Raw genomic sequence first — 25,663 nt, forward strand, 5'->3', positions numbered from 1 at the left:
GAAGGTCGGCGGTTCGAATCCCTGTGCCAGGTTAAGCTCCTGTTGCACAGTCCCAGCTCCTGCCAACATAGCAGTTGTGAAAGCACGCCAAAAAAGTGCAAGTAGATAAATAGGTACTGCTCTGGCGGGAAGGTAAACGGCATTTCCGTGTGCTGCTCTGGTTTCGCCAGAAGCGGCTTAGTCATGCTGGCCACATGACCCGGAAAAACTGTCTGCGGACAAACGTCAGCTCCCTCGGCCAGTAAAGCTAGATGAGCGCCGCAGCTCCAGAGTCGTTCACGACTGGACTTAACTGTCAGGGGTCCTTTACCTTTACCTAGCACCCCTTCAAGACTATCATATTTAAAGTGGCATAAATCAGAGGCAGATAAAGATAGCCTGGAACTGAGGGTGCTTCCAAATGGGTGTTTATTGTGAGATTGTTGCTCCTTATGCATTCATGAGGAAAATCCAGGGGGAATTTGATAAGATTTTTTTTTAAAAACCCAAACAGTTGCCAATTACCTATTTTTAATATCCCAACATTTTCAATATTAAGTCGCCACCTGGAAGCACCCTTATGAAATCCCTGCTTCACATTTCCTGAAAAAAATTTCTCTGTTAAAAAACCACAGAAACTTCCCTCTTCACAAACAATATTTCCCCATGCTGAGGGAAGTTCCCCTTGATCAACACACATTGGGTTCCTTGTGCTATCTTTGAGCACAATGACTTCAGTTGGAGATGGTCTTTTTTCAGAGAGGCAGCTTGGGGGGGGTAGGGATGTGGGTTTCTGCTTTTAATGTGTACATGTCTCACCATTGTATCTGGTAAACAGGTTCCTTGGGGTTTGAATTGTTTCAAAAACCTACAGAACCTACTTGACCAAAGACAACGATGGGACTAGAAAATAAAGGGGATCCCATGGAAAGTGATGCCTCTTTCAAGTTGTCTTCAGCTCCTCTAAAACCAACATTAACTTTTGCCTTCCTCCTCCCTTTCCCTTCATTTGAGTTGCCAAGATACTTGTTTGCAGTCTGGTGGTCTGTTTATGTCTGCTGTGATGGCAGCCAGTCCACTTACCGTATTTTTCGCTCCATTGGACGCACCGGACCATAGGGCGCACCTCATTTTTAGAGGAGGAAACAAGGGAAAAAATATTTTTCTGGTTTTCCTCCTCTAAAAGCCCTGGGTGTTGTTGTTTTTTTGGTTTTTTTTAAGGATCAGCTAAAAGTTTTGCAGCTGTTTTTGCAAAGGCAAAAGGCCTTTTTTAGGATCAGCTAAAGGTTTTGCAGCTTTTTTGCAAAGGGAAAAGCCCTGGTTTTTTGTTTTTTTTAGGATCAGCTAAAGGTTTTGCAGCTTTTTTTGCAAAGGGGGAAAAGCAAAACTCCTTTTGCAAAGGGGGAAAAGCAAAGAGGAAAAGCCCCATTTTTATGGGGTTTAACTCACATTTCTGAAAAAATCTTAAGGGAGCCATTTCTACTGTTTGCAGACAGATAATCTAATCAGCCAGTCACATGTCCTGGGGAAACAAACAACCTCCCTCTGCAGCACATTCAACAAAGGAGGGCGTGGCTGAAAGGGAGCAGGGACTCTTATCTCTCTCCCGATCTCTTGTTGATCAGCTGCTGAGCAGGGTCCTTTCAACACTCCCCTTTCTCTTTGTAAAATAAAAAGCACAATCTGCTTTTGGCCCCTGGGCAATTCAGCTCCAGGGACCACCATTCGCTCCACAAGACGCACAGGTATTTCCCCTTTTCAGGAGGAAAAAAGTGCGTCTTATGGAGCAAAAAATACGGTAATCTCATCAGGCAAAGAGGGCCCTGCTGTTCGTTTAAACCTTCCAGTTAAGGGCTATTATATACTTTGCTGTGGAATATTTGTCGATTCCAGCAAAAGCACTCCTTAGGAAGTGACTGATGGAACCGGAAGCAAAACCTTTGCAAGGCAGTGGGGTGGGGAATACCAAAAGAGTTAAACTTCTCAAGCCTCGGCATCAAATTAATGCCTTGTTATTGAAAAGAAAGACTGGCCACCCTCACATGAAAATAGACAACAAACCCGAGCATCTTTTTAAAAGGCCAAAATAATTTCCAGTTGGACAAGAAGTTGGGAAGAAAGCGGGTTTGGATATGTAGTACCATTCCTCTCCAGATGATTAAAGATAATGACAGGATGCAGAACAGTGGAGTTGGGTGCAAGGGCTGGGTGGAAATCCCGGTTTGATGTCAGTTTCTAGCCTTGGTTTCAGCTGAAGCAAAACTTGACCCGAAACAGACATTAGGGGACCAAGTCTTGTTCTCAGAACCAAGCTCATTGCTCGTTCAAGGGAAACAGGCACCAATTCAATAACAGGAACGAAACAGCAGAATAGAGAAGCTTAGTGGTACAAAAGGACAGGCCTCTTCAGAGGCGCAGTAAAGAACTTGGGAACTGAAGAGCCATTCGGGGAAGAGTTCTAGCCACCTAGCAGGAAGGGGTAGGCGAGTGATGGCAAGGCATGGCTGTGAAGTAAGTGCTAGTTCCAGACACTTCCAAGGGCATAAAGCGGCCTTCAAACTTAATCTCACTTACTCGTCATTCCTCCTTTCAAGGGATCTCTGGGAACTGTAGTTCTGTGGTGGGGGTCTAGGGATCTCCAACAGAATCCCAACTGCAGTTTCCAGGATTCCATAAGCCAAAGTGCTCCCCAGAGGCCATTCATCTTGGCATTTCATCACATACCAGCTTTGACATATCAGGGTTGACATCGGACTCACTTTTTCATTGGGGCTGCCTCCAGTGCTTCCAGTTATGTACTATCAGATGAACTAGGAGCGTGGAAAACATCCTGTGGGAATTGTATCATGAGATGATCCTCACTGTTCTGTTGTAGCTTTTGGGAGAGACTCGGTACCATCATGCAGCAACTTGGAAGCTTGTTCCCTTTAAGATAATTTCCCCTTGCTCACAGGCTTCACGCAGTTTTCTTCCTCTTGTGTTGGATTTTCGTTTCTTTCCACAGAAGTCGAGACACACGGAAAGCGAAAAGTTGCAAGTGCAGATCCAGGCTTACCTGGACAACGTATTTGATGTAGGAGGGCTGCTGGAGGATGCGGAGACCAAGAACGTAGCGTTGGAGAAAGTGGAGGAGTTGGAAGAACATTTATCACATGTAGGTGTACAGATACCCCCCCTTTAGTTCACCAGACGAACACAGGAATTAACAACAACAACAATAACAACAATATTTATATGCCACCCATCTGCCTGGGTTGCCCCAGCCACTCTCGGCAGCTTCCAGCAAAATATAAAAACATAATAAAACATCAAACATTAAAAACTTCCCTATACAGGGCTGCCTTCAGATGTCTTCTAAAGATTCTATAGTTACTCATCTCCTTGACATCTGATGGGAGGGCACTCCACAGAGTGGGTGCCACTACTGAGAAGGCCCTCTGCCTGGTTCCTTGTAACTTCGCTTCCCACAGTGAAGGAAGCACCAGAAGGCCCTCAGAGGAGGACCTCAGTATCCGGGCTGAACGATGGGGGTAGAGATACTCCTTCAGGTATACAGGGCCGAGGCCATTTAGGGAAGAGTCCTGATGGATGGTTCCATCTAGTCCAGAACCCTTTTTCCAACAGTGACTGATCAGATGCTTTTGGGAAGCCCGAAACCAGTGCTTGAAGGCAACTGCTCTCCACCATGGTTTACCCCTCCAACATTTGGTACTCAGTAATATACTTCTTCCAAACATGGATGTTCCATTTAGCTTTCATGGCTAAATTTATTTCATAAAATTTATACACAGCTTGGTTGTAAAAACAACAACAACAACCCTCAATGAGCTTTACAAAAAGATAAAAAAAAAACCAAGAAAAAATTACAAACCTACCTTAAAATATACAAGTTAAAATACTAAAACAGAAGAAAATGCGTGTACCTTCCATTCATTTGTCTAATATCCTTTTAAAGCTCCCTAAGCCGGCAACCAGGGATGTGGGTGGCGCTGTGGGTTAAACCACAGAGCCTAGGGCTTGCCGATCAGAAGGTTTGCGGTTCGAATCCTGCAACGGGGTGAGCTCCCGTTGCTCAATCCCTGCTCCTGCCAACCAGCAGTTTGAAAGCATGAAGTGCAAGTAGATAAATAGGTACTGCTCCGATGGGAAGGTAAACGGCGTTTCCGTGCTCTGCTCTGGTTCGCCAGAAGCGGCTTAGTCATGCTGGCCACGTGACCCAGAAGCTGTACGCCGGCTCCCTCGGCCAGTAAAGCGAGATGAGCGCCGCAACCCCAGAGTCGTCCGCGAGTGGACCAAATGATCAGGGGTCCCTTTACCTTTACCTTTAAGCCAGCAACCATAACCACCATCTCATGGCAATAGGCTACCTGTACATTGTGCTGAAGAAGATCCCCTAACTGGTGTTGGGAAGGGAAGGTGCAGTCAGGCTTAACTGCCTGTACATTTGCAAAAAAACATTGTTACAACCATGAGGGCTAGCAACTTGTTTAAAAACAAGAGCCTCGTGAGTGTGCTCCACACGTGAGATTTTGGACAAATGGTTATCTGAGCAGAATAATGAGAACAGAACCGTCTTTTTTTGACCAAAGGAAAGTTGGTGATCCCTATTTTCTTCCACTCAGTTGACAGAAAAGCTTCTGGATCTGGAGAATGAAAACATAATGCGGGTTGCAGAGCTGGAGAAACAGCTGCTACAGCGGGAGAAGGAGTTGGAGATTGTCAAGGTATGTGGCCAGGAGAAAGCGATGTGGAGGCTTTCCTAAGAAGATGGGGGTCCGTCCATAGTCTGGGTAAAAGCATTGGTTTTTCTAACCTCCCTGGGATGTTTCCTCAGACGCTTCTCAGTGAAAAGATCCGTAATGGTGGACAGGATTCCTTGGTAGTTGGCTCACCATTCCCAGTCCTCCTGCCCACAGGGGGAGCACTGCTGTATGCCAGGGAACACTTTCTATTCAGACACAATATTCAGGATGATAGTGAGGCCTAGCGGGCGCAGGCGATGCTCCCCATGAACAGGATTTCTCGAGCAGACCCTGCCTGGCAGGTCTGTGTGGAAAAGGTTATCTAAAGAATCAAGCATTGACAGACTCCTGATTTACAAGAATGTGCCCCATCAAGGTTGATCCTTGGGTCTTTCCACTGTAGAGATGAGGCACAATTCTCGCCTCCTTAAGCCATTACCTTCAAGTGCTGTACTTGACTGCTTATGTTACACCCCACAACTTCTACATGTCTGTTATTTATCCCTGTGGAGGAGCATGTAAATTTGTGTAAATATGTACACACAGAGAGCGAGAATGAGAGAGAGCTCCCAGAGGTGCTACAGCTGGGGAATAAGCTCTGCCCCTTAATTCTGCTGAACGTATAATGTGTCCCTTGGTCCTTTGAGACCCAGCGGCATCTGGCCTTGGGAATGGCCTCCAGAGAGTGGGAAGAGGAGGCCTTATCGATGTGTCTCTTCTGGGGCAGGAAACCTACGAAAGTGCCAGCAACCAGGTCCACACCCTGCGCAGAATCATCAAGGAGAAGGAGGAGGCTTTCCGACGCCACTATACCTCTCGCCCGACAGGGGGAGACCACCTGCCGCTGCCGCCACCTCCAGGGGCGGAGGTCAACTTCAGCGACATCCCCGAGGACGACCTCCGCCTCCCGGTCCTGCCTCCCATGGAGGCTGCCCCTCCACCCCCGCCCCCTCCTCCGCCTCTCCCCCCGCCCCCTCCTCCGCTACCGGGTAAGTCCAAAGGAAAGAACCCTGCCATCTTCTCACACAATGGTTGCACAGAGGGCGACTGTTGCTACATATATTTTCCCACCCCTGTTCTCTCACAGATAAGTGTCCGCCAGCTCCACCACTTCCGGGGATGTCTCCCTCTGTGATTCTCACTATGGGCTTATCAGGTACGTTTTGCCTCCTTGCATCCATCCCACCTGCAAGACGGAAAGAGGGACAGCCATAAAAGGCCCTGGGTGCTTGCTATATGTGTGCTGTAATTTCACGAGTAAAAGCACAGTAACACGGTTCTGGGTACAGAATTCATCTTCCTGGGAATCTTTGATGTGTCTCCAAAAACAACAACAGCCAAACAAACCACGTAGCCAGCCTTTGTGGTATGCTTGAAAGTGTGTCAGCAGAGAAGTGCATGAAGGTGAACCAAAAGTGGGAACAGAAACTTGCCTGGGGAACCAGCCCAATTCTCTTCCTCCCTGTGGCCCATTGGGACTGAGCTGGGCTGAGCCCTGACCTCTTCTGCACCTGTGAGGACAAATAATACTTTTCTCTCTCCTCTGTGCCCCCAAGCAATCCGGATTAAGAAACCCATCAAGACGAAATTCCGCTTGCCGGTCTTTAACTGGACGGCCTTGAAGCCCAACCAGATCAGCGGCACAGTCTTCAGTGAGCTGGATGATGAAAAGATCTTGGAGGTGAGGGAATGGGGGAATTCAGTCTGAAGGTGTCACATACAGAAGATTTGTTAGTGCACCGTTCTTTAAAACCTTTAATCCGTTGCATTTGTATCTACTGTACTTGCACAGGTGAAACCCTTATCAGCCTATCGAGTGCAGCAGCACAGAACATTCAGTTGCTGAGGGAAACGGAACAGTTTGTAGTTCAGCCTCTTTGAGGGAAGGGAATGTTGTCACTTTGGCTGGCACCGGAACCTCACACAAGAATTGAAAAGAGGCCCCGGGATATAGGGAAGCTAAGGCAGAGTGTGCCCAGAAGAAAGGACTTTGAAGGAAGAATGTAGAGTAGGCAATGCACAGTGTAAGAATAATGAGTGGGGGAAAATGGTTGGTGGAGAATGAGGCTTGAGGAGAGGAGTGAGTGGGGGAAGTAAGGAAAGGGAAGGGGCTCTGATTGAGATCAGCAGTGCCCGTGTACTATAAGGGAGAAGAGTGCAGTGCTATGGGGGCCTGAAAAGCAGGAGTCTTTGAGAACATTGGGGGAGGGAGGGAATGAATGGAGGTGAAGAAAGGAGGAGCCAGGGAAACTGATGAATGGGGGGAAGCTACACACGATGTCATAGAGACAGGAGGTGTGGTGTGCTATTGGCAGAAAAGAAGAGAGCAGCAAAGGAAGGGACCTTCGATAGGGGAGTTCTGCCTCCTGGGACTGGTAACCCCGAGGAAGCAATGAAGACCAAATTGCTCACTCTCTCACTTTCTCTGTGAGAGAGAGAAAGAGAGAGGATTTCATGTATTATTGGAACCAACCAGCCAATTCTTCAACTTAAGGCTTCTATTTTGCTTTGTACTGATTCTTCACATATGTATCCCACCGTTCCTCCAACACACTCACTGGGCTCCCCCGCCCACCATTTTATACTCACAACAATCCTTGAATAGGAATTTGAACCTACTTCTCCCCAATCCAAGTTCAGCTCTCTATTCACTGTTCCCTCCCTAGCTCCCCAAACTGAAGCATCTGATAACATGCTGTTAGTGGCTTTGAAATTCCTCCAGTAGTGAAAAGGCAGATTATGAGCAGCTTGAAATCAGAATGTATTTCATTGTTGTTGTCATTCTTATTATTTTCATTAGTATCATAATTACCTACCGGTAGGATGGGTAACTCTTTGGATCCTCTCTCCTCTTCCAGGACCTTGATCTGGACAAGTTTGAGGAGCTCTTTAAGACCAAAGCCCAAGGCCCGGCCATTGACCTTCTCTGCTCTAAGAACAAGGCATCCCACAAGGCAGTCAACAAGGTCACCCTGTTGGAAGCCAACCGGGCCAAGAACCTTGCCATCACCTTGCGCAAAGCAGGGAGGAGCACAGAGGAGATCTGCAAAGCCATTCACACGTGGGTATCTCTGTGTGTGTGTGTGTTTGCGTGTGTGTAGTTTTTCCTTCCACAGCACCCCTGAAAAACATGTATTTATTAAGTTTATATTCCACTGGTTCTCTGAGATCTAAGTGGCTGTCCCTTGGCATATTTTATCCTGCAACAACCCTATGAGGTAGGTTAGGCAGAGAGAGAGAGACAGAGAGAGACCACCTCAGGAAAGTTCACCCAGTGAGCATCATAGCCAAGTGAAGAGTTGAACCCTGGCCTTCCAGATCCCCAGCCTGGCACTCTTGCCACATCACCCCACAAGCTCCGTTGGGCTTTCCCGCTCCCAGCCTAGTTCCTTTAGCAGCCCCCCTTTCTGCTGCCTTCTGACACAGGGCCGTTTTTGCTGCTGCTGCTCTTCCAGGTTTGACCTGAAGACTCTCCCGGTGGACTTTGTCGAGTGCCTCATGCGCTTCCTGCCGACGGAGAACGAGGTCAAGCTGCTGCGCCAGTATGAGAAGGAGCGGAAGCCGCTGGAGGAGCTGTCGGACGAGGACCGCTTTATGCTGCACTTCAGCAAGGTGGAGCGCCTGACGCAGCGCATGGCCATCATGGCCTTCCTGGGCAACTTCAGTGAGAACATCCAGATGCTCATGCCGGTACGAGACTTGCCTCCCCTCTGACTGTGGGAGCCCAAACTCTTTGGACTCTCTCCTCAGCTCTTGGAAAAATAAGGGTTAAGTCATGAAGCTAGAGGAGGGGAGTCTGGGAATTAAGTTCCTTGTCCTGGTCTGGTTACCTCTGTGCCCTTTTACCTTTCCATATATCTAAAAAGGGAGAAACCAAGAGAGTAGTTCTAGCTGTTTATGCAGCTGGAAAGTTTGCAGCCCCGAGCATACTTACTTGGGAGAAAGCCACATTGATTCTGGTGGGACGTGGAGAAGTTTGGACAGTAAGAGTTCAGGGTTGATCTTCCTGCTTTAAGTTTCTCCAAGAGGCTAGACGTGCCATATTGTGATAGTCATATACAGGTGAAACTCGAAAAATTAGAATACCGTGGAAAGGTACATTTCTTCCAGTAATTCAACTTAAAAGGTGAAACTAATATATGAGACAGACTCATGACATGCAAAGCGAGATATGTCAAGCCTTTATTTGTTATAATTGTGATGGTTATGGCGTACAGCTGATGAGAACCCCAAATTAACAATCTCAACTTTGGGGTTTTCATCAGCTGGACGCCATAATCATCACAATTATAACAAACAAAGGCTTGACATATCTCGTTTTGCATGTCCATGAGTCTATCTCATATATTAAACTCCAGTAGCTAATGAAAACAATTGCTTACCTAAATGGACTTTTCCACGATATTCTAATTTTTCGAGTTTCACCTGTATTGGTAATCAAAAGCTTTATTAAACACACACACACACACACACTCACACTCACACACACACTTCTGCTGCCCTTAAAAAAATTAAACCTATGCATTCTTTGAAATCAGGCGATAAATATTTTCCCAGCAAGTGCAAACATCCATTGCATCATTGCATAACCTTCAGATTACCTAGCAGTCTCATTGGAGGGTAATTGACATATTTCACATTCTTTGCCACCTGGCTGTGCCACTGCAGCAAAGGGTGTTTGCCAAACAGCATGGCTCTGCTTGTGGCGCTGCCCAGCAACGTCAAGGGACAGGGAGGCACAGATAGTTCTTTAGCAGGTCACTTGTTTTGCATGTGTGCAAGGTCTCAGATTCAACTCTCACTACCCTCAATTTTGATAAGTGTTGGGAAACAACCATGGAGATCTGTTGTTACGGTAGTAGGGGTAGTCATGGCTGAGCTAAATGGACAACACACTGGTCTGGCTCACAAGGACCCCTGGATTGCTCTTGACCCATTTTTGTTACCTGCCACCATTGTGTCACACCTTCTCTTGTCTTGATTCATTCATACTAAGCCCTAACATCCATGCTGGCACAAGCTCTCGTGTGGTGTTCATATGTTCTGCATATGAGCAAGAGACATCTGGTTGACCCTTGTAAGAACAGACTGCTGGGCTCTTTGATCTGATCCTGCAGGGCTCTTCTTCTGTTTCTATGCTCACAGTTTTTCGCTTTCCCATCTTTTGCTTCTTGCTTGGTTCTACGCCCCACCTTTCTGACTAAAGCACCCAAGACAACTAACAAGAAATGCCATGTTGATAGTGATAAAATACAACAAAACAACTGTTTATCTTTGGTCTGTCTTTCTTTCCGGTTTTTCATTAGCCTATAATAATTACTTGATTGCAGGCTTGGCAGCAGAACGGTGTTTCATTTCCTTCAGTCCTTTCCAGTAGAGCACACAGTGAACATAGAGAGAAAGAGGACCATGATTTTGCACCCAACTCCCAAGTCTTTATTTGCAAACAGAACCCATGTGCATATAAGTAGTACGTGCACGGGCTCTGCTTGCAAAAGCACAGTAAACCTGTGAAAGCCAGGGAGGACAGTTTATCAAGATTTCCTCGCCTTCCCCCTTACAGTCGTACCTTGGGTTATGTACTTAATTGGTTCTGGGTCACTGTACGTAACCCGAAACGTATGTAACCCCAAAAACGCGTTTGCGCATGCACGCAGAACGCTTCTGCGCATGCGCAGACCGCTTCTGCGCGGATTGTGCGCGCTTCAGGTTACACTTCCGCGTTACGGGAGTTCGCAACCCGAAAAGTACGCAACCCGAAGCGTACGTAACCCGAGGTACGACTATATTTCCCAGGCTGATGTTATTTCAGCAGTCTTAATCATGTTTTTGTAGCATCTTGTCACAGGAGCCCGTGCGGCTTCGTTTTTTCAAAGTAATGAGTTTTGTTATCAAAATTGTTTAGGTTAGCTAACCTGAGTTCAACTAACATGAAATAGTTTGGGAGGATTCTCCCCCTACTGCTCTTTATTCTTTTGGTTTGACTTTCGTAGCTTTCTGTAGTTTCTATAATTAATTTCCATCTGAGGAAACAGACTCCATCCAGTGAAACGCGAAAGAGCCGGCATATCGTTAGGGTTTTTGTTATGAGGGTTTTCATTTGAGTTGTATATATTCTTGTCTAATTCCACTTAGTTGTTTAGGGGCCCTCACCCCAATTTTTTGGAGTTGCGTTTAGTTAAGTTTGGTTTATATCTTTACAACATCTCCATCTCGTTTCAGGGATTGTCACGGCTAAGTATTTTATACTTTTTTCCTTGGATGTTATTTCCAGGCAGTCTGTCTATTGAGCATTCATCCCTGACTTGTTTGTGCAAAGTTTGAGGGGAGATTAGATGAAGTTGGCTATCAAATGAGCATTCATTCTGAGTTGGTTTACAGGGATGTTAGATGGCGTTGCGTCAAGTAAGTGTTCCCCAACACTTCCCAGTGCATTTCCCTTTCCCTTATCACAGAAAGGTCAAATTTAGATGAGGAAGGAGGTTTGTTGAGCATGACCTCCCATTGCATTTTCATTGCCCAGATGAATTTGACAGTAAATGATTGCATCCCACCTCAAAACAGCAGCAGTCTGAGAGCGCCCTGTGCGAAAGGAACTTCTATTCAACTTCTGTTGCAGGAAGTTGAATTCCTGCAGTTCCATGATTTTATACTGACATAGCGTTGAGGTCCAGCAAAACCAATAATAACAGTTCTTGTCTTTTTTTTATTTTTGTCCTCCTACAGCAACTGAGTGCAATCATTGCTGCCTCTGCATCTGTCAAGTCTTCACAGAAGCTCAAACGCATGTTGGAGGTGGGTCCTGATGATATGGAAGTGCTTACAAGAGAAACAGCAAATGTGTGGTGCCCCCCCCCAACTATTTCTGTTTAGCTTGCAAAGTATTTTGAGGCTGGAGGGCAGCTGTTTAAGGGATGATGCTGTAGCAGAGGATTTCCTACATAAAAACGTGTTGGTCTATTTGATTCTGTAAAAGCCAGGAGGCTTAACGCTGGCAAAGTAAGGGTTCAAATAATGACTCTGAGCATAGTGCATTTTCCTACACTATTTAGGTGCTGATGGCTTCCAAGTTAAATGTCATAGCCTCCATGAAAGCAGTGAAATTAAGCACAGGTGGCCCAGGTTATTTTGGCTGGGGACTCCCTTATATGACTTAAATACCAGACATGTCAAGCATCTATGTGACACACCTGTTTTCTCCCTCCCAGATCATCCTCGCTCTCGGCAACTACATGAACAGCAGCAAACGTGGTTCGGTTTATGGTTTTAAGCTGCAGAGTCTTGATCTGGTAAGGAGAGGGCTTACGCAAAGGTATCCATCCATACCCTTGTGCTCAGATAATGTGCCTAGGAGGAAGATGGTGTCCGTTCCCACATGCTACACCACATGGCCATTCCGTTCAGGCGGCAGCTGTTGGCAGCTGTTTGTTTGTGCCACCTTGCAAGATTCCCAAGCTGGTATTTTTAAATTCCTATCTTGCCCTACAGCACGGCAACTTTCACAGAGTTTTCCGTATGTGCTTCTGCTCAGACACACGGTCACATGCATGGAGCAAACCACGGACGGACGCCAATTTGCATAATTGCCCTGCCCTGCATACAAACCTGTGCGTCTGATTTCTTGCTTGATTGCATGCGTCCACGCATTTGCTCTCCCCGCCCCTTGTGAGCACCTCCCGTGTTTCAGTTAATGCACACTGTGCAGACTTGATGATCTGCTTCCATGCCCCTATATGCCCCCAGCCCGCATGTGAATTTGCACCCGCTTGTGCGGATGGCTGTAGCAGCGCCTTGACATTCTGTTCTTCCCCACCTCTACCCCAAAAGCTGTTGGACACCAAGTCGACGGACCGGAAGCTAACCCTCTTGCACTTCATTGCCATGATGGTGAAGGAGAAATACCCCGAGCTGAGCACCTTCTGGCAGGAACTGCACTTCGTGGAGAAAGCAGCTGCAGGTAGGGACCCAAGGGGCAGGGCCAAGACCTCACAGAGGTGTCCCCTCTGTAGCTACTTCCGCCTCTCTTGCTTTCGGACATCATGAAAGTAGGATGTTTACAGTGCTTGTACATTGAGTGCTTATCCGCACTCCGTGCTTATTCCTGGCACAGAATCATAGAGTTGGAAGAGACCACTAGGGCCATGCAGTCCAACCCCCTGCCAAGCAGGAAACACCATCAAAGCATTCTTGACAGATGGCTGTCAAGCCTCTGCTTAAAGACCTCCAAAGAAGGAGACTCCACCACACTCCTTGGCAAAAAATTCCACTGCCGAACAGCTCTCACTGTCAGGAAGTTCTTCCTAATGTTTAGGTGGAATCTTCTTTCTTGTAGTTTGAATCCATTGCCCCGTGTCCGCTTCTCTGGAGCAGCAGAAAACAACCTTTCTCCCTCCTCTATATGACATCCTTTTATATATTTGAACATGGCTATCATATCACCCCTTAACCTTCTCTTCTCCAGGCTAAACATACCCAGCTCCCTAAGCCGTTCCTTATAAGGCATCGTTTCCAGGCCTTTGACCATTTTGGTTGCCCTCCTCTGCACTTTAAAGCTGAGCGCCCTATTTTTTTGCCCCACAGCTTTCCCCATGAAAACCTGCTCTTCAAAGCTCAATCAGAAAGCCCAAATTGCCATTTGTTTAAAGCAGGCATGGGCAAACTCGGCCCCCCCCCAGATGTTTTGGGACTACAATTCCCATCATCCCTGACCACTGGTTCTGTTAGCTAGGGATGATGGGAGTTGTAGTCCCAAAACATCTGGAGGGCCGAGTTTGCCTATGCCTGGTTTAAAGAGTGGGTTATTTCAGAGAAAGCTCTGAGGTGGACACAGAGCTTGAAAGTGGGGACCTGTGCCTGCAAAAAGCCGGGCAAAAGTTAAGTGTGGGTAAGCCCAGACTGATGGTTACAGCAGGTCTGTTTTGCAGTTCCACAGCTTCGCCACAGGTCAGGGATGTGGGAGTTGGGGTCCATCAACATCCGGAGGGCCACAGTTCCCCCATCCCTGCCTTAGAGTCTGCATGCCTCACTCTTGAGGCCTGTGCATCTCTTCTAGCCTTTCGCGAGCCTTGAAACTGGGCTGATGTTCCCCAATCTGAGCCGGTTCCCGGGCTGACCCAGTGGTTTCTGTCCCACCACAGTATCCCTGGAGAACGTGCTGCTGGATGTAAAGGAGCTGGGGCGTGGGATGGAGCTGATCCGGCGGGAGTGCAGCTTGCGGGACCATAGCATCCTGCGCAGCTTCCTGAACGCCAATGAGGGCAAGTTGGACCGGCTACAGAAAGACGCTAAGACTGCGGAGGTGAGTGGAGAAGGACCAGGCATGCAGCTCGGGGGTGAGCAGAGAAGGCTCCTTAAAATGTGTGCAGGATTTGGAGCTCAAGCTTCCCTTGTATGCGCTGTGTAGCATGTTAAAATGCATCGGTCTGGCATATAGTTCAACACTGTGTCTGTCTTTGTTTCCAGCTGCATGCCAGATTCACGTATGGAAATCCTGCCACCTGCCTGGCTGTAGTACCTGTGCCAAGTTTGACTAATCCACACTTGCTTGGTGTCAGATTTTTGCAATGGGATCCAGGGTGCATTTGTGCTTGTGTGTTATGTAAGCAGTTCCTATTTTGTTAGTTGCATGCCAAACTCCCTTCTGAGCAGGCATAGGTGCATCACGGAGGATGTGTCGTTTTATGGGGTGAAACTTAATTTTTGCAGATTTCTTCACTGAGGGGTATTAAAATTATGTTTTTGGGTGTGAGCAACTCAAATCTGCTGTTATTTTTGTGGTTGGACAACATGTGGCTTGGTAAGTCTACGTCTGATGAAGAAGTGCATAAGCTGCTTTTGGAAAACCAAATAATTTTTAATGTTGCCATCTGAGTAAGTCAGGTAATGCTCAATAATAATTAATATTAATATATAATATAACTGCAAATACTTGGCAATCATTTTTAAAGATTTCTATGCACTTTTACACACATTTTACTTACCAAGCAAAACTACATTTTATTAATTTAACCAAAATAGCCTTTGAATTCCCAAGTCATGTCAGAACTTTTTAGCGCCCCTCATTTTTGGAAGTTGAAAAAGTCAACACGCTCTGGTGCACCATCCCATTTCCAGTCTGTTTCCAGCCCTGTTTCCATTTCAATCTGCAATTTTACAGAAAAAAACGAAGGTTTGCATTATTTTAATGCAATTTAATGCATTTATGTTTTCACCCTAAGAATACACATTTTTCTACACAATTTCACACTAAAATGTGCATATATATTTTTTACATTTTAATACACATTTTGACACTTTTTTGAGCTGGGAACAGTATCATAAATTTTGGAAAAGTACAAAGCCACAGTGAAGTTGGTTTGTTTAAACAAAATGTGGACCAAACAAAATCCCCACAAAATCCCCTACAGCAGATTTTGTATGCGTTCTGAACATCAGATTTGTGTGCCTTTTAAAGAATCAGTTTTATCATGTGAATATGCCAGTCTGGTGTGCAAAGTGGATCACACCCAGCAGGTCTGTATGTGCAGGCCATGTGTCAAAAGGTCTCTTTGTGCAGAGATTGTCATTTTGACCCCAAACTTGTTGTGCCACCATCCTCTTCCCATGGTAAAACTGAGTGTAAGGCCAAGGCCACTGTCAGCCTCCGTTCACACAGCTTTCTTGTTGGCAGGAGGCCTACAACACGGTTGTGCGCTATTTCGGCGAGAGCCCCAAGACGACACCGCCGTCCGTTTTCTTCCCGGTCTTTGCGCGCTTCATCCGATCCTACAAGGTGTGTGTGTGAGAGAGAACCCAGGCCGCCTTAGAAGCCACACAAGTTCACGCCTTACCCTGGTGTAGAAGTGGGAGCCTACTTGCCAGTCCCCCACCACCAAGTGCTGCCTGTTATTGTTCCCAACAGGAAGTAGCCCTGCCTGTCTTCCTGTGATTAGGTGTGGCCAGTGGGCAAGAGATTTAGAGCGCCCTCCCTGCATGCTCCTTCATTTCTCTTCCACACCAGCGAGGACCTCAACATGCTCCATAGCCCATCTGCTCTTCGCTAACATCCCAGTCCTCCAAAGCACCTCTCCGGGGTTTGGTACCTTGAGGAAAGCCAATCCATTTCCTTGAACCTCCATCAGCCACACCTTTCTGTTGCCATCGCTCTGTTCCCATTTGTTGGAGAAGGCTGTCGTGTCCTGGGTTCAAGTGCTGGCCAGGTGCAGCCCTCAGCATTTGGGAGGAGTGGGCAGCAGGCAGGGAAACATTCCAGTGGTGCAAAGGGATGGCTTCCTTCCGTGATGAGATGCTCAGAGTGAGGGAGTGCCGGACGATCCTGGACTCGTGGCTGAAGATTGGCTCTGCGGGAGCACCTGGTTCTTTGGACTAGGAAAACTTTGGTCTGTGGTTTTAGCATCCCAGATAGAGCTGTGGATTGTAGGGAATTCAATCCACACACAGCTCTTGGCAAAAGACCATGTCCACGTGTGCATCCCCTCCCTGGCCTGTCAAAATTCATTCCCATTTCTGCCCATTTATTTACAGTATATTCTGGCGTACAAGACTACTTTTTAATCCAGGAAAATCTTCTCAAAAGTCAGGGGTCGTCTTATATGCCGGGTGGAAAATCTGTGGTCGAGTATATCTCAAACTCTATATTTTAACTGGAAAAGTTGGGGGTCGTCTTATACGCCCGGTCGTCTTATACGCCGGAATATACGGTAGATTTCTTTCCTGTCCTGCCTGTAGGACTCACAACAACCCTGTGAGGTGGGATAAGAGGCAGAGGGTTACCCAGGTGGGCCAGACCTAGTCACCCAGAGAGGGACCAGTTTTCCACTTGAGAATGGAACAAAAAGCTACAGCTGTTGGTTATCAGGAACTTCTGGGTCCAGCGTGGGACCTATTCTTTTGAGGTTTTTAAGGGAACGTTTGAGCAAGCTATGTTCAGGGGGAAGGGTCCTTTATATATAGGACGTTCTGTCTCAGGGCAGTGGGTGGTGCATGGTCCATTGAGTCCCTTTCCAGCTCTGTGGTTCCTACTCAAGGCAACCCACTAGACAGCGGGCTGTGCAGCTGAGACTGGATTTCCTGTGGCCTGACTAAACGCTGTTGTCTACTGCCCCACCATGTGGCCAGGAACGGTAGTCATTTTAGAGGGAAGGCCCATATACCTCTGGTTGAGCACCTGCTTTGCAAGCCAGTCCCAGGCACCTCCTGTTTAAAAGCATCAGGTAGCAGATGGATGGAAAGAAATCTCTGCCTGAGAGCCTGGTCTGGAGAGCTGCTGCCAGCCAGTGTAGACAATAGATAGGATGAAGGGCAGGTAATAAGAATATCTTATCTATCTAAGGTCCCAGGGTGGGCTATAGCATTAAAACACAATATTAAAAACAGTTTAAAGCAACTTAAAGGTAAAGGGACCCCTGACCATTAGGTCCAGTCGTAGACAACTCTTGGGTTGCGGCGCTCATGGCTTTATTGGCCAAGGGAGCCGACGTAAAACTTCCGGGTCATGTGGCCAGCATGACTAAGCCGCTTCTGGCGAACCAGAGCAGCGCACGGAAACGGCGTTTACCTTCCCGCTGGAGCGGTACCTATTTATCTACTTGCACTTTGACGTGCTTTCGAACTCGTCAGGAGTTAAAGCAACTTACAACCATACAAATAAATATAAGTAAATAAACTAGAGCTTCATAGCACATGTGAAATGGCATGACTTATTTTCTGCAGCTTAGCCTGCAGAAAATTTGCAAGGCAGTAATTGTGTCTTATATGGGACACGGTTGGCACTGTGGTCTAAACCACTGAGCCTTGGGCTTGCTGATCAAAAGGTCGGCAGTTTGAATCCCCGCAACGGGATGAGCTCCTGTTGCTTGGTCCCAGCTCCTGCCCACCTAACAGTTCGAAAGCATGTTAAAGTGCAAGTAGGTAAATAGGTACCGCTCCAGTGGGAAGGTAAACGGAGTTTCCGTGCGCTGCTCTTGTTCGCGAGAAGCTTAGCCATGTTGTCCACATGACCTGGAAGAAGAAGAAGAAGAAGAGTTTGGATTTGATATCCCGCTTTATCACTACCCGAAGGAGTCTCAAAGCGGCTAACATTCTCCTTCAGAGACTTCAGAGAAGTGTGACTAGCCCAAGGTCACCCAGCAGCTGCATGTGGAGGAGCGGAGACACGAACTCGGTTCCCCAGATTACGAGTCTGCCGCTCTTAACCACTACACCACACTGGCTCACCACACTGGAAAAACTATCTGCGGAGTGGACAAACGCTGGCTCCTTCGGCCCGAAAAGCGAGATGAGCGTCGCAACCCCAGAGTCGTTCGCCACTGGACTTAACTGTCAGGGGTCCCTTTACCTTTAATTGTGCCTTGCCAAATGGAAGATACCATATTGGACTAGATGGGCCCATTAATTTATTTGTGGAATTGATATTGACTTGAATGGTGGCATCCAGCTCAGCACAGATCCAAGTGATTCTGCCCGCAAAGTGCCGGCCAGATCTCTCCCAGCAGGCTGTTGGCCAACGGCCTGACTCAGTGGAGCTCTGTCTCTGTATACCTAGGTGCTGCCTGGCTACTGGTTGGACTGTCTTCTAACTTTTCTCCCTGCTTCCATCTTCTCTTCCAGGATGCAGAGCAGGACAACGAGATGCGTAAGAAGCAGGAACAGGCCCAAAGAGAGCAGGCGCTGGCCCAAGAAGCCAAGAGGCTGGAGAAGGTAGGGGGTGTTGGTCCAGGACACTGTAGGGAGCCAGGAGACAAGAAGGGGATGTGTTTTGGAAAGGGAGGGAGGGCGGGTCAAAGGAAGCCCCTCCTGCCATTGCAGCATGGCAGGGACTGACATACTGTTATTAGGTTCTTGTCAACTTTCGTGTGATGCCTTTCATTCCTTCATATCTCTTGCTGCTCCAAAGGCAGATTTTTAGAAGAGAAGCTCTTATTGTTGCAGCCCCACCCCCTCTCAGGTTATGTCCCAAGAGAGAATGGAAACGGCACCTGGCACAGTGTTCTGGGGATGGGCCGTAGCTCAGCACTAGGGCATCTGCTTTGCATGCAGAAGGGCCCAGTTTCAATCCTCAGCGTCTTCAGGTAGGGCCAGAAACCGGCCCCCACAAGGCTGCTGCTGCCAGTCCGTGTAAGTAATACTGAGTGAGATGGAACAACGGCCTGACTTGGCAAAAGGCAGCTTCCCAAGTTCTGATTCGGTGCTTCGTAGATAAATATGAATAGCATTGCAGTTCACGCGGCATTACCGAGAAGGACTCTCCTTCGGGGCTTTGTGACAGGGAAGCCAGCTCCTCATGAAATTGGTGCTCGCTTTCCCGTAGTGTGACACTGGCAGAGAAACCGCGAGGAACATTTTCTTTTTTTTAAGCTGGCCTGCTCTCCTGTGTGCCGATCTGCTCACAGCACAGAGCCTCGGCCTGCTGGGTCCAGTGGCAGACGGAAGCCTTTCCTTGCTAGTGAAACGTCTCACGAGAAAGTCCACACGTGGCCCTTGCTGTGTCTCGGGGCCCCTTTTAATCCCCAAAAGAGAGAGAGGCGTACACACACACATTTTCAAAGTGGCTGCACCTGTCAGTCAGGATCATGGACAGCGGGACGCGGTGTGGCGGCTGAGCTTGGGGCTGTTTTTCCTTCTAATTCCTGACCTGCCCGCAGTTGCCTTTGCAGCGCAACAAGTGGCAGCAGCAAGAGTTGATTGCTGAGCTGAGGCGGCGCCAGGCCAAGGACCACCGGCCTGTTTATGAAGGCAAAGATGGGACCATTGAGGATATTATCACCGGTAAGCAACCCACCCTGAGGCAGGGGAACCTCCACTTCCTTTGCTGTGCTCATTTCCCCACCACCACCACCAGTGACGGTTGTGGTTTTGTGTGGGCAAAGAAAAGAAGACGCCTTAGGCACTGCTTGTGCCCTCAGAGTGAAGGACCTCACCCTACACTGTATCTCTGGGCCTCTATAATGCTCCCCTCGCGCCCCACCTCCTTTTTATTTACCTATACCATGAACAGAAGTCTCCTGAAGGAGCAATGTTTTATTTCTTTCCCAAATGCTCTTCCTTTTCCAGCCCATCCCCTCCAACAACAAAGCAAAATGGGGCCTATACGGTGGGTTCTTAAGGGCCTGTCCAGCCTAATATCTGCGAAGCACACACACACACACACCCCAGCACCGTCTTACTTTTGCCCCCATAAAGACTAGAAACTATTTTCTTTTAAAATAAAGAAAAAAAGAAAGTGTGTGTGTGTTTGGGTGTGGAAACCGCTTTCTGCACTCAATACCACATTCTGTGCCTGTTTGGCATGTCTGTGGCCCTGCTCCGCAAGGCAAAATATATCACGGCTCATAAACCAGGCCCCAGTTGTGGACAGCCTTCCTCAGGCTTAGGTGAGGCCTGCTTCCGTGCTGATGTCCCCCTGTTGTGGTATTCGCTTGGCTCTGTGGGGCTCTTCCCCGCCACCTGCGCTATAACACTTTCGTACCACCATGGCAGTAATGACCTGAGGTGCTCAGTCATGAGCAGCAGAGATGGCTGACGTTTACAGCCTCAGGTGACGCTCTGTTCTCCTGGGCAGAAGCATATCGTGCTGCACTTGGCCCCCAAACCAGCCGGGCCTAGCATATACCTCATAGGAAGCACTGTATTGAAAATGGGCATGGCTGGGTCATTGCGTGAGGCGGGGAAACTCCTCAGGGCAGCTTTTGCCCACCTGGTGCCCTCCAGCTGCTTTGGATCAGACCAAATCAGCCAGAGGGCACCAGGTTGGTGGAGGCTAGAGTAGGGTGACCAGCTGCAGAGTAGGCCATGGCTCTTGTACCCTGAGCAGCTGTGCAGGTGAGGGAATTTTTGGCAAGGGCAGCTTTCCCTACCCGTGCTTACTAAAGCCGGAAGTCCCTTGCCTGTTGTAAGGTTTGCGTGATGGTGCCTCACGAGTAACGGAGCAGGAGCCCAAACAGTCTTTTGCAGTTTTATTGTGCAAACTATTTACAGTGCAGAGCTACAAAATGCATGTCTGTCTCAGTCGCTGGCAGAATCCGGGAGTGGCCCCTTCCGGCTTCTCCCCCAGCATAAGAACTTCGGCACCCCAAGTCTCCTCCTACCCTCCTTGCGTTTCACCCCTCTGCGCAACTGGGGTGACAGAAATGGCGTGCCTCCCTCCTGGCCAGCCGGGCGAGGTGAACGCAGGGTCTCGGCAACATCCCCAAGCCCTCCCTCCGCCAGGCTCCCTGTTTGTGGCTCCTGGCTAGAAGAGGCGCTGGGGCTCTCAGTGGCATCCCTAAGCCCTCTCCCCGCCAAGCTGGTTCCTTCCCTCTCATCCCCACTGGAGGTGTGGCGGCTTTCCCCGCTAGAAGAGGTACTGCTGCTCAATTGGCGCTGGGGCTCTCTGTATGCTAACGGACCCTCCATTCCCCCCATTTAAAGGTACAAGAGCCATGCCCTCCTTGACATATGGTCAGTTTGTGGCTTTGCAGGCTGGACTGCCCGTAGGCCATCTCTTAATGTAGCCTCCCGAGAGGCGTTATTAATAACACTAGCACTACTGCTCTTGTAAAACAAAGCAGCGACAGCCGTGTCTAAATGCAAACTGGCAGGATGCTGCAATTCCCCTTCCGGAGGCTTTATTTCAAATGTGTGCAACATAATTCTGGCCCTGGGCTCCTTTCACAGAGATATAGTCCCCTACTTGATGGACTAGCTGTATATGCCCCCCGCTTAAGACGTCCCGAGTATAGCTGCATCCACGTTCTGTGAAATAAGCCGCCCGCCGTGTTTCTAGCTGTCTGACGTATCTTGTATGTCTTTGTCCGTCCCCCTCCCACCCCGCAGTGCTGAAGAGCGTCCCCTTCACTGCCCGCACAGCGAAGCGGGGGTCTCGCTTTTTCTGCGAGCCATCCCACCATGACGAGCCTAACTGTTAGCTCCGCCCTCTCCCTCGTCAAAGGTACCCGCGGATCGTCTCTTCCTCTTCTGCATGCAGCTCCTCCCTCCACAGAGAACCAGGCTTCCCCTCCTGCATGCCTTGCTGTCTCCTCCCATGAGCTCGGGGCTCCCAAACCTCTTCTCAGAGGCCCCACTTGGCAGAGAATCGCCATCACTATACAGCAGCCTAACTTCCAACCTGGTGCCTTCCAGGTTTTTTTTTTTTTTTTTTTGACAACAACTCCCATCAGCTCCAGCCAACATGGGGCCGGAGCTGATGGGAATTGTAGTCCGAAGCCAGGTCACGGAAATTTTGTTATGGAGGCTTATAGAGAGAGTCGCTTTGTGGACTCAGTGGTGCTGCAGTAGTAGCAGTTGATGGCTGTGTGAGCTGCTCTTTCCAGGCTGCTCTCTCCAAGCTGACCTGATGCACAAGACGAGGCTCCGGTACATTTCAATTATTTGTGTAAAGAGAGAGAGAAAAAAAATTCCGCAGGAACAGCCTCCCCTCACTTCCACACAACAAGCTGCACCTGCAAGAATTCTCCTTTGGACAGAGTTGCACACTGCCTTCCATCCTTATACATTTCCAAGGTTCTCTCTGCTTAACATGAAGGATAGAAACTTGCTGGTTGATTTAAAGGACCAGAAATCAAGTATTTTAAAAGATAAGTGACCCCCCCTCCAAAAAAAAAAAGCCCCTTCACTGCAGCTTCCTTTTCACTGTTGAGAATCCCTGCATGGACCCAGAGGCATCATCTTGTATCTACAATTCTATCGTCTATATACCTTGCATGGTTGGCATGATGAGGTTGTTATGGTGCATGTCTTGATTTGCATGTGTCATTCTCCAGTCTGTTTATCAGATCACCTTATCACACTAATGCAGTAGAGTAGATTTACTAAATCCTCTCTTGATTGAAGAGTGGGGGTGGGTGGGTGGGTGGGTGGGTGGGGGTTGTTGCCTGAATTCTTGTTGGGGGTAAAAACAGCACTGTCTAACTGTGGAGTCAACATAGTATGGTTCATTACAACCTAAGGCCAGTTTACACAAGCAGCATGCTCTCATGGCATGTCTTCCTTTAGGGACTGTAGCACTTCAGCGTGCCTTAATATATAGATCTATATGGTTCTTTTTGCAAGGACGTGTTCAAATATGCCTCCTGCACCCACCCAATACATCTGAAAGAGACTTGTTTAAAAAACCATGGAGTGAGATCAAGATTGCAAGCCTATGTATGTTTACTGAAAAGCAAGTCCCGTTGAGGGTTTCTCCTGGAAAAGTAGCTGTATAATTACAGCCAAAATGTATATTTTGGAGGAAGGGGAGCTGCAAATAGAATAATTAACAGTTTCATTTGTTCAAAATATGATCTGCATGATAATTTTAATTTCTCCTCCCACTTCACCCAAAACAGGCTATATTTCAGCCAAGCTTGTTTTTTTTAATCAAAGAGGCAAAATCCATGCAGATTTCCATCCCCGGACTTCTTTCTGTTTCCATATAAGAGCTGAATATGCAAACTGGGTGCAATACAGAGGCATGCCCAAATCTTGCTGAATGAAATGGGAATTAAGTGAAGTCTCCCAGAAGATCAGCTAGCTAGTGGCAAAGAAAGGTTCTCAGCCCTTAGAAAGCCACTGCCAAGCTAGTGGACAAAACCAGTGGCTGGGTCGGAACTACAGGTGGGAAGAGAGCAGCAGTCGCGCTCAGATCCTGCTTTGTGCGCCTCTCAAGAAGCATCTTGTTGGCCACTGTGAGAACAGCAGGCGGGACTAGATGGGCCATTGGCCTGATCCAGCAAGCCTCGTCATGTGTTCTTACTGGGCTGCTGGGCCAATAGTATAAGGCAACTTCCTATATTTTTGTGTTCCTAGATGCTTACATGTATTTAGCACCATTAGTAGTCATTGTCGCCACCATGTTACTCATAAAAGTAAAATTTGGTTTAAAGATTTAGCAGCTCCATCCCCAACCCCACCATGCCATCCCTGGCAATTGGATGAGCTGGTGCTTTTCCAGACCTCGTGCCTCCTTTACAAGGCTTGGCGAGGGCAGAATCCAGCCCCTAGGGGAGAAGAGCTTTCCCTCCCGCCCACCACTTCCCAATTTGGCCTAATTTTTGTTTTTATCCCCTCCGTAGCAGCAAGAACCATCTGCCTCTAGTCCCCTCTCAATTCATCCGCGGCAGAGGGTAAGAAACAACAGCTCTCTGGATGCCCAGAGCCTTTGATCCTCTGCTTCGCTGCTTCTGCCTAAGTAGGAGACACCAAAACGAAAAGTTTGCCCCTGGGACAGAGAACTGGCCGTCACAGTTGCCCATCATCCTCAGCTGCCTTTAGTCTTGCTCCATAGGCCCCACTGGCGGGGAGAGGGGGTAGCCCCTTTATTTTTCTAGCCTGCCACGGAACCCATCGTTTGATACTCTGGCAAAGAAGCGTCTCGTATGCTCTTGCCTGAAAAGGGGGAATGTGGAGAGGGGTGGCCTGGGTGGGTGGTTATATTCCTCCGAGGGGCAAGAACTCTTGCTCTGCTGCCTGCCTTTCACCCCACTCCAAATGGTACACGAACTGCCTCAGTCTCTAATGCCCCCCCACAGCAACCGCTTGTGCATTGTTTCTCCAGGAATTCTTCACTCCCGTCCTGACTGGCTGTTCCTTTCTCCCACAGAGCTCTGCATACCCTGCCTTTCCAATGGGCTAATGCTGCAGTCCCAACAGCCCAGGCCTAGTTCTTCTTTTGCCAAAGAAAAAAAAAACTTCCATCCTTTCAAACATTTTAAGCTGAAGAACCAAAGGGACATTTAGGAAGTGCCTTACTGCGACAGTATTATTGTTATTCTCTTTATTATTTAAGGTGTATTTTTTAATCTGTACATATATGACCTTTCCCTCGCTGAGCCAGCTCTGAAGGACAAGACGGTTTCGGTTGTTTAGAAGTGCCTTTGGCCAGCTGGTGTCTGACTTTCCCCCCTCTCAAGCCTCAGCCTTTTGAGCATCCGGACCAAAATTGCACTTTGACTGGACTGAGACAGAGGACATCATCATGGCTGGAGTCACAATGCAATGCGGGAATGTGGGGTGTTTTCTTTGGGGGGAGGGGAGTATTTCCATTAGTAGACCTTTGTGTATGGTGCTAGTTTTGTGCACCAGCAACGTTTTTTTCTGGAGCAGTCTTCAGCAATACTGTGGTCTTCTTGGAGCAGCAGTCTATTGAGCTGGCATTGAAGAGTTTAAAAGCTAGGCGTCGGTGGCCTTTCGAAAAACCACTGGAATCCTTCTTCTAAAGGGGAAACCTTCAAACCAAAAGTCTCATGTCTCAACTGCACAAAGTGACCCTGGCATTCGCACAGCAGAGAAACGACGGTGATGAACCAACCATTGATTCTCGGAAGAAAGATCTTAGGTAGGTTACTGGCAAACTTTTGACGCGGCCCAGTTTTAATTTTTTTTTGTTTTCTTATTCTCATTATTTTCCGGAGGACCAAATTATGCTTCCAGTTCATGTATGGTGTTTTAGATACAGCTCTCTTCTCATTTACTGGACCAAGTGCCTTAATTCTCACCAGGTCAAATGTAGCTCGCCTGCTCTGTCCCCTTGAACCCCTCAGAACAAGCACCAATGGTTATGTATGAATGTTGCATCTTTCAGAACCAGCTAGGGACGGGTGGATCTGTCTTATTTCCCAACTGTGTCAATTTTGCATGTGTTCGTTCATAAGTCTGTTCCTGCATTAATGTGCGGTATTTTTTTAATGTACCAAAATCCGTTCTTAAATAGGTATTTTATCTCAGTGTATGCATTTCTAAATGCATGTCATCCTAAAATACGCCTTTTTGACGCATTCTGGTAGATTGTTTGACTTGAGAAATTTTATTGCAAAATCCAGAGGACAATTATGTTCTGAACTTTGCTGATTCACTTTAAAAGGGGGACAGAACGAAACTCTCCTCCATCCCTAAGGCCAGCCCCCAATACATTTGCATACCTGCAGTAAAAACACTAAATTGTCGCCTGGGAATCACCCTCAAGAAGT

General features: G+C 47.9%; 1 protein-coding gene across 7 annotated transcripts in view; it reads left to right on the forward strand.

The window, feature by feature from the left end:
* FMNL3 (formin like 3) overlaps positions 1-24,538 on the forward strand; it is a 104,672-nt gene extending 80,134 nt beyond the window's left edge. For 2 of the 7 annotated variants that reach the window (XM_033138206.1, XM_033138166.1), the window contains 16 exons: positions 2,984-3,133; positions 4,602-4,703; positions 5,449-5,710; positions 5,809-5,877; positions 6,278-6,402; positions 7,580-7,782; positions 8,177-8,411; positions 11,448-11,516; positions 11,930-12,010; positions 12,549-12,678; positions 13,859-14,019; positions 15,391-15,492; positions 18,330-18,419; positions 19,364-19,487; positions 21,534-21,648; positions 24,298-24,538. In XM_033138206.1, coding sequence (XP_032994097.1) covers positions 2,984-3,133; positions 4,602-4,703; positions 5,449-5,710; positions 5,809-5,877; positions 6,278-6,402; positions 7,580-7,782; positions 8,177-8,411; positions 11,448-11,516; positions 11,930-12,010; positions 12,549-12,678; positions 13,859-14,019; positions 15,391-15,492; positions 18,330-18,419; positions 19,364-19,487; positions 21,534-21,625 — 1,995 coding nt within the window. In that variant the 3' untranslated portion in view covers positions 21,626-21,648; positions 24,298-24,538. Of the gene's footprint in view, positions 1-2,983; positions 3,134-4,601; positions 4,704-5,448; positions 5,711-5,808; positions 5,878-6,277; positions 6,403-7,579; positions 7,783-8,176; positions 8,412-11,447; positions 11,517-11,929; positions 12,011-12,548; positions 12,679-13,858; positions 14,020-15,390; positions 15,493-18,329; positions 18,420-19,363; positions 19,488-21,533; positions 21,649-23,770; positions 23,822-24,297 lie in introns of all 7 variants that reach the window. The other 5 variants (XR_004425842.1, XR_004425843.1, XM_033138185.1 and 2 more) reach the window with 5 other exon arrangements.
* Positions 24,539-25,663: the final 1,125 nt, after the last annotated feature.

The sequence above is a fragment of the Lacerta agilis genome, chromosome 2 (assembly GCF_009819535.1).
Source record: "Lacerta agilis isolate rLacAgi1 chromosome 2, rLacAgi1.pri, whole genome shotgun sequence".
Classification (NCBI taxonomy): Eukaryota; Metazoa; Chordata; class Lepidosauria; order Squamata; family Lacertidae; genus Lacerta; species Lacerta agilis.